The sequence below is a fragment of the Gavialis gangeticus genome, unplaced genomic scaffold, assembly GCF_001723915.1.
Source record: "Gavialis gangeticus isolate Ggan-Ray unplaced genomic scaffold, GavGan_comp1, whole genome shotgun sequence".
NCBI classification, from domain to species: Eukaryota; Metazoa; Chordata; order Crocodylia; family Gavialidae; genus Gavialis; species Gavialis gangeticus.
The window spans coordinates 11,563,400-11,571,544 of record NW_017728980.1 but is presented as its reverse complement, the minus strand read 5'-3'; the positions used below and the strand labels follow the sequence as shown (position 1 = coordinate 11,571,544).

Genomic DNA, 8,145 nt, shown 5'->3' with positions numbered 1-8,145 from the left:
AGGACCCGGCTCAGTCATGCACATACTCTGCTAATGCATCTTGATCGCAAATAGCTCACAACCCGCTTACAGTCTTGCATTAGCTTTTTAGCATTGAAAGACATTCACACCTCTGCCTTGACTCCTCTTTCATAGCGGAGTAGATCTTCCATGTCTTCCTCTGCCAGTTTGTTCAGTTCGGTCAAGATAACATCTAAAGCCTGAAACACAGAAAGGGAATCCCAGGTGTCCTATGCAAGAAATACTGAGGCAAAGCTGATTTGGAAGAAGGTAAGGGACTTTATGGTGGGCTGTTGTTGTTTTTTTTAAAGTAATACATTTTATCAAGCAACGCTAAACAAGGGAGATGGGATATGCTGTACAGAGAAGATCTGTAATGAGCAGAGATAAGAGACAAACTACAGATGTAATTTCAGATTTTAACAGAAGCAGCCTTTACCTCTTAAGTAATTTAAGACAAAGCAATATCCCCTCAGATTAGAGACAGCGACAGTCCAGCAAAGCTGAAACCTTTGGGCACAGAAAATCTGCCATTTGTTAGGATTTTTTCGCTGGAGCCGTTAAATTAAAAATTGCTAATCTATTGCCATCTAGTGGTTGCTTCCAATAAAACCATTTGTCTTTTGTTTTTGGGGGGTTTTTGTTTTGTTTTGTTTTGTTTTTACAGGCTCCTGCCTTTCATCCTGAAGGAACTCAAATTGCACGTGGCCGCTCGGCCATAAAATACCATCTGATCTACAGAGTGCGGTCTGTAGATCGAGTCCATCTGATCCATCTGATCTACCAAAAGTCCAAAGACTTGCAGGAGAAAAGAATTGAAGAACCAAACTCCATCTGATCTCCAGCAAGCTCCTGCAAAGAAATGCATCGCCTGCCTGTAGGACGGATGGAGGATTAAGGGCTAAGCACCAATCGAGCCGCAGTCCATGCCGCTATAATCCCACCGAGGTGGCAACTGGCCAAACACCTACTAGGAGGGAAAGTGCAGTGAAGCCTTTGCCTATGCAGAGAAGCTGCAATGTGAAGTGCTTAGTATCCTGGACAAAAGACCGCTCCACGGCAAAGTATGCACCATATCTGCCTCAGGAGGAGAAAGGGCTGAGCTGCAGCCTTTTGCAGAGCTAGTAGAGAAGGGATCTGTGGGGAGGCGCTGAGGGCACTTCAGGCTTGTCTTCACCATCTCCGTGCCTACTCTGGTGTGTCCAGGCTGGGAAATGAGGCAAGGTACCGGTGCCAGAGCAGCTGAGTGGGTGCCAACCAGCACAGCTGAGGCAGACAGCAGTGTTGGACATGTGCTGTGGGGCAGGTACCTTGCCTCATTTCCCAGCTTAGACACACGGGAGTAGGCATGGAGATGGCGTAGGCAAGCCTGAAGTGCCCTCAGGGCCTCGGGCCTCCCCGCAGGTGCTGCCAGCCGTGGTCCAAAGGTGGGAGAGAGATGCCCGCAGCCATGCCCCTAGCACCTGAAGGGTTAAAAAGAACTCGGAGTATTTAATACTGACCTATTTTAATATGGAAGGGAGTGCGGGCCATGATTAGCAGAAAACATGTAATCATCACAAGTGCCGCTCTAAATAATCCCTTGCTGTTACATCCGACCCTTCTGCCTTAATTAGCCATGCAGCTACCCGGCTTCTGCCAGAGCACGTGGGGGGATCTTTTTTTTTTTTTTCTTTTCTTGGATTCCTTTCCCTGCTGTACAGGGACAAGAGAGCAAAAATTATCAACGGCTAAAAATACGAGCCTACTTACCACCTCTGTAAAAGCTTTCCGATGGAAATCTCCCAGGGGAACTTTTTCCAAGGTAGTTTGCTGCACCTCCTGAATGCTTAAAAACTGCCTGATGAGAATATCAAACATCCAGCCTTGGAGGGAAAACGAAGTCAGGTAAGATGTTTGAGAAGCCAGGCAGAGAAATCCCTCCAACCCACCCCTTTTTCTTCCCCCTAGAAAATTGGTGTTATTTTTAGTTTGGTAGACACTTAGCTGTGTAAGGGCAGCACCTGGCATGAGGGATGGCAGCGAGCCTGGCACAGAACAGCCCTCTGGGGGCAAGGATTGGTTCAGGTGCATGAGATGTGAGAGATGTTCCTGCATAGCATACAACCAAAGCTTATGGCTCCCCTGCTGTAGGGCACAGCGTGTCTTCCCACTTAAGTTTCTCAAGACCTCTGCACAGTTTGGTCGTGGGCATCCCCATGATGAGACGAACCACAGTCAACAGAGGCTACATCAGCTTCTGAAAAAGCTGCCCTGCCTTATGGTGCATTGCACCTGTATGTCCCCATTTGGGTCTTTAGGGTCTGTTAGGTTTCTACTGACTCTAATCCAGCAGCTAGACTGAGCCCTTCAACTGGGACTTCGCCAGCGCATGTTTTATGTACTGTACTGTGCTGCTACGGGGATAATGCAAAATGATGTTACCGAGGGGGGGAAACTGGAGGCATATTACAAAGTATTTGATGCTTGTGTTTTGCCTGAGTTATCAGCATGGGGACAAGAACGCAAAAGGCACGGCTCCCATATGCTTCCTCTGCACTCTCTGATTCTCATGGTAGTGATCTTCCACATACAGCCTCTTTCTCCCCAGCGGCTCTATGAGAAGTATAGTCGCATGGACACTAAACACGAGCAAAAACCAAGAGCGTCGGACCTAATAAAGATTGCAGATTCCCCCAGGTATAGTACAACAGCTGAAGTACGAGGAGGCATCATCTCCAGTGGCCAGAACTGAGGGTTTTACGTCCTGTTCCTCGCTCTCCGCATGACCTGCTGGGGGGCTGTGGGCAAATCACTACTGTAAATAATCTATTCACTGACCCCTTCCTCCATTAAAGCATATTTAAAGAAGTGGAGAAAGCACCGGTCCAGCTCTGTTTCCTAAGATTGCTGATACTACTATGAGCTTTTCATGTCAGAGTGCTTTAAAGAAGAAGTCCAGTGCCATTACTTATGCTTGAGGAAACTGAGGCACGGTGCTTTGCCCATGGCCTGGCAGCAGAGCTCAGATCTTGTGGCTGGGGCAGAGAACTGCCCACAAGGGTATCTTGCCTCCCTTTTGAGGCAGACAGTTCTTGCCTATCCCCAGGTCCATTGCTGGGGGTTTGTGGGGAGCGGTCTGCATTTGGAAACCACACAAGTGCAATGGCTACTGTTGAATACTTGTGTGTGTACACACTCTCACTGGCGAACACTAACCCCGGGCCCTCTAGCATTTGCAAAATGTCCCGTGGATGGAAAGCGTTAAGCAAGCACGGAGCAAGGGGTTTGTTCAGGAGTTAGTTGCAGCAAGGTTGGGTTGTTTTTTTTCCCCATCCCCACTGCAGTTCAGTACTCACTTGCCAAAACCACGCTTGAGTGCTCCTTCCCCGAAAACCCTGGGTCGTGCATACTAATCGTTCCTATCAAGTGCTCCAGAAGAAATATGTCAATAAGCTGTTTACTCGCAAAAGCTGTAACCTGCGCAAGAAAGAAGAGCCGCTCTAATTACATTTCAGAAGGAACAGAAATTCTTCTCTGGCAGCTGCTTGTACCCTTTTGTGTTGCTCAAACAGAGAAAGCTGCCCCTTCTTCCTGTTGAGCTCCCTTGCTAGTCAACAAAAAAAAAGGGTCATACAGTGCCACTTTGGCCCAAAAAGGCTTCCAAGAGCTTGCAAGAGTGTTAGGTTGGCTGGATTTTTCTCTCATCCTCTCTCACTCTCCCTTTCTCACATGCACACATGCACTTAGTAGTGCAGGTAGTGCAACATTTGAGACCCATTTTCCTTATGGATATCAAAGAGATACTAATTGATATGCTGGCAGGGGGATTGCTATCAGCTGGTAGGGGGATTGCTTGGCAATGGGATTGCTATCCCTGTCATGTGCCACCTGGGGGTTGCCCCAGAGAGGAGGACATTTCCAGAGGCATGTTAAAAGATACCCCAGTCACAAGCTGGGCTCTGTCGTGTGTTCTCCGGCTTGTTAGAGGCTGCAGCAGAACTTTGCGCCCCTACCTCAGAGACCTGAAGTGCAGAGATAAGACAGAGGTTGCTGCAACCAGAGCTAGAGCAACCCCTTTAAAGACAAGTTGGACACCACTTGGATGGCAATGGCCCCAAGTCATTCTGCTTACCGATCCTTTGGGTCTTGAGCATGTATGTGGGGCAGCAGGGAGTGCAGACTGGAATTAGAGGCTTCCTGCAGAGGTCCCTGAGGGAAGAGAGGCTGGGACACTGGCCTCCATAATGCAGAGGGGGATCAGGCACTTTTGTAGCTGAAGAAAACTATCTCTGCGAATTGATGGGTGCTGAAGGGATGGTGTTTGGACGAGCCCCCGCTGTGAAGCCGCCGTGCCCTGTGCAGCTCCAGTTTTATCCAATGACATTTGCTAAAGGGAACCAGAGCACAGAGCTTTGCTCACCAGAAACCTCCTTCCACTCTCCCAAAAGGCAGCCCGAGCTGAGCGCACTTTACTAGCCAAAAATACACACTGGTTATACTCAGCAAGACAGGAGGGATGGTAGTATTTCGCTAGCATCAACTGTTTAGCTCACAAGCTAGAGCCCCTTCCAGGTGGTAAAGACTCAGGTTTAGAAGCTGTGCCGCAAATAGGAAGCCAGTCTGAGCACTGAGATTTCTGGCCTCTAGGAGATGGAGCAGTGTAGAAAATCTGGCCGGCAGAAATCCTGTCCTGCCTATCCTCCTTCACACACAACCTGCTCTCAGCTGCTAGCTCTGGGGCAGGCAGACCAGGATCCACGGGAGGTTGAAGGAGAGCCGCATCTTGGGATGAAAGGACTGACGTGGGATTAGAAAAATGCAGGCTTAGTTCTCGATGCTGCCACAGACTCGCTGTGGTGCCAAAGCCAAGCCTCTTATAGCGCCCAAGCCTCAGTTCCTCATCTGTGAAATGGGGTTAGCAAGCCTTCCTTTCCCCACATACCCACTAAATCTATAAGAGCATCAAGGCTTGTGCAGCTGCTAGCACAATAGGCTTGTCATCTCATCTGGGGGCCTGCGAGCATGGAACGAATGTCTCCAACTGCTTCAGGGGTGAGGAGAGGAAAAGTAGGAGCAGCAGGAGGGCCAGTGGACTGAAAGGCAGATCACTGGGAGGACTCCTGGGTCCTGCTGGGCTAAGGACAAGGAGGCCTGTTCTTACTGCTCACTGGGCTAATTCAGAAAAGGATTTTTTTTTTTGCCTCTTTCCAGAAAAAACTTCTCCGCCCCCCCCCATGCTGAGCCCTTTCTGCAGAAGCTGCCATTCAAATTAATATTAATTGTCATTAATAAATCTAATACAGCTGCCTTTAATCTCCCTGCATGCAATAAGGGGGTGTTTGTTCCACTCTACTTGCTGCACGGAGCAAGCCCCATCTCGCTGCCACTGCGGTTTGTTCGAAGCTCTTTGAAATTCGCCTCACTCCCGAGGCACATCATTCCTCCCAGACCCCGTCCTTCAAGTTCTAATTACCTGGAAAGAGCGATTCCTATTATTGTCGAGTACAATGCAGACACCTATCTACGTGCATTTGCATATCAGACGGGGTTGCATGAACCTCCTTTCTCTGACGGTGTAATCTCCGCAAACAAGCATCCTGTGTGTGTGTCAGCAAGAGCTACATGAAAGCAGAGTGTGGGTTTTTATTCTGATAAATCTAATCCATTACAATACACGCCGAGATGCATGTTGTATGACAGGATGTAATCGCTCCATTGCTTGCAACTTCTACTGATTCTGCACGCCGAGCCCTAATTCCTGCTTTTTGCATCTGGCCAAAATGCCTTTCCTACCTCCTCCAAGTTAATTCTGTTTCTAATGTGGATTTTAAGTAACTGCAAGGAAGCTCCAATTCTGTCTCTACCTGAGGCCCCATCAGGAAAGCAAAGAGGTACCAGTAAAAAATTCACTTGTTTGGCAAGGGAAGCATGTGCGTGTTACTAATAACGGTTCAGGCAGCAGAAACTCAGGCTCAGCTGGGAATCTGTCAGCAATGTGCATGGTGCTGCACACACACACAATAGACACAGGCTTAGCTCCAAACAACTTGCACATCTACATAGACACAGAGGGGAAGAGCACAAGCAGTGAGCAACGTGCTGGTGGCAAAAGCTGTGTTTTGGTGGGCCAGGAGGATTAGCTGGAGAAGGAAAAAAAACATGGGAGCAGAAGGGACATTAATAGCAAAGAAAAGGGATGAAAGAAGAGTGAAGTGAAGAGTCTGAGAGGGAGAAAAAGGGTAGGAACATAATCTGACCTCGTGGTAGCCTTTAGCCATTTTAGTTTTTGATAGGCCACAACTTGGCCATTACAGATCTGTGCAGACTGGGCCACCTCCACCCTTCTGATAGGAGAGTTGCATCCAAGGCGAGTTTGAGTCAGTGCCCTTCCCAGTTAGTTGGTGTCCAGAGTCCCCACAGATTCAGAAAAGGAGGAAGCTTTTCCAGCACCCAGCCAGGCGAATAGGAAATGAATCCGACTCACGCAAACCTGGGAGAAAACCCTTTGACCGTCAACTTGCTAACATCTCCTGCCCTCACCGAGAACCCGTGTTTAGTTAGCCATGAAGCAAGCACAGCAAGGCTCGAACGCCCTGCCTCCAGTGCAGTTTCCACGGGCAGACCCTGACCATGGCTCATGTGACAAACTCCATCCCAGGACTTGGAAAAAAAAAAAGAGCAGAAGGGAACAGGGCTGGGAGATCTCGGGTCTATTCTTGGCTCTGCTGCTGCTTCGCTGCGTGACCTAGGGCGAGTCCCAAGCTGTGCCACCATATCCCAAGCTGTGCCTCTCACCCAAGGCGCTCTCCCACTCCCTGCCTGTCCTGATGTCACTTGGATGCATGGGAGCTGAAGTTGCCAGGCACCCTAGAAAATCATACCTTAGCTTCAGGCACTTGCACGTGAAACAGCTGGGGCAGGAATATTTATAGATAAATACTACAGCCAAAGAAATGGTACAAAAATTAGGGTGATTCCAACTGCCTTAAGGGAGAGTCCTCAAGCCAAGTTAGGCAGATACCTTTTAGTGATCAAGCCACTGTCCTTTTAATTTCAGATCTACATATGGTCTTGATAACAACCTCTTTTTTTCTGTCTGGCTGCCCAGTTAAAAGCTGTACCCTCCTCCTCCCCACCCTCTGCCCCCCACCCTCTGCTATCTAACTTATGCATTTAAGACATCAAGCTTGGCCTTGGCTTTTCAATTGACTCAGGTGGTGATTGTCAAGACTGATGACCCATGGGGATTTTTCCACCAGGACGCTGGAATCAGGTGGTGACTATCTGTTATGACTGATGGACCAGGTGGGTTTCTCACCAGGCTATTGGAATTAATTTCTTACATGAAATTAATAACCCATGCTGCCACACACACTTTGAGAGTACCTGGTGTTGCTGCAGTTTAATCAGCTTGGCATCATATTCACCAAGGACCAAGTGAGCTAATGCTGTGGTGTCCTCCACAATGACATGTGAAATGATCCCTTCGAGAATATCCTCACAGTGCATCTCTTGCACAGTCTCTCGAGGCTGAGCCAACACAGAAGGGAACGTCAGCTTTACCTTAGTAAGAAAAAGGGCTGTCTACTCGCATCTAAGTTATTGCAGCTAATGGAATAAAACAAACTATAGCCCAGATTGACAGTAACTGAAATCCATTATCATCCAAATGGCTATCTGACACCCTTAGTGACATGAGCTATTGGGTCTAAGTCCAATTATGAATGTCCCGATGTCTGCATGACAAAAGCCACCATCACAAACAGCACTAATTGGCAGACCTGGCAAAAGAGGTGAAGGTCTGAATGGACCCCATTCCAGCTCGAGAGGCAGTCCCTGTATAGTTTCATAGTTTCATAGTTTGTAGGGTCATAAAGTCCGAACCCCTGCCATGGGCAGGAAAGGATGCTGGGGTCAAAAGACCCCAGCAAGGTGTTCATCCAGCCTCCTTTTGAAGACCCCCAGGGTAGGAGCCAGCACCACTTCGCTTGGAAGTTGGTTCCAGACCCTAGCCGCCCTGACCGTGAAGTCGCACCTCCAGATATGTAGCCTAAATCTACCCTCTGCCAGCTTGTGACCGTTATTCCTGGTCACTCCTGGCAGTGCTCGGGGGAACAGGGACTCCCCCAATGCCTGCTGGTCCCTTCTGACTAGTTTGTAACA

The 8,145-nt window shown here is 48.6% G+C and overlaps 1 protein-coding gene across 1 annotated transcript in view; it reads right to left on the bottom strand.

Annotated features, from left to right (window-relative positions):
* LOC109291441 overlaps positions 1-8,145 on the bottom strand; it is a 22,018-nt gene that overhangs the window by 216 nt on the left and 13,657 nt on the right. The window contains exons 6-9 of the mRNA XM_019508474.1: positions 7,369-7,512; positions 3,339-3,459; positions 1,753-1,865; positions 111-200 (exon numbers count right to left, since the gene is read on the bottom strand). Coding sequence (XP_019364019.1) covers positions 111-200; positions 1,753-1,865; positions 3,339-3,459; positions 7,369-7,512 — 468 coding nt within the window. The remainder of the gene's footprint in view (positions 1-110; positions 201-1,752; positions 1,866-3,338; positions 3,460-7,368; positions 7,513-8,145) is intronic.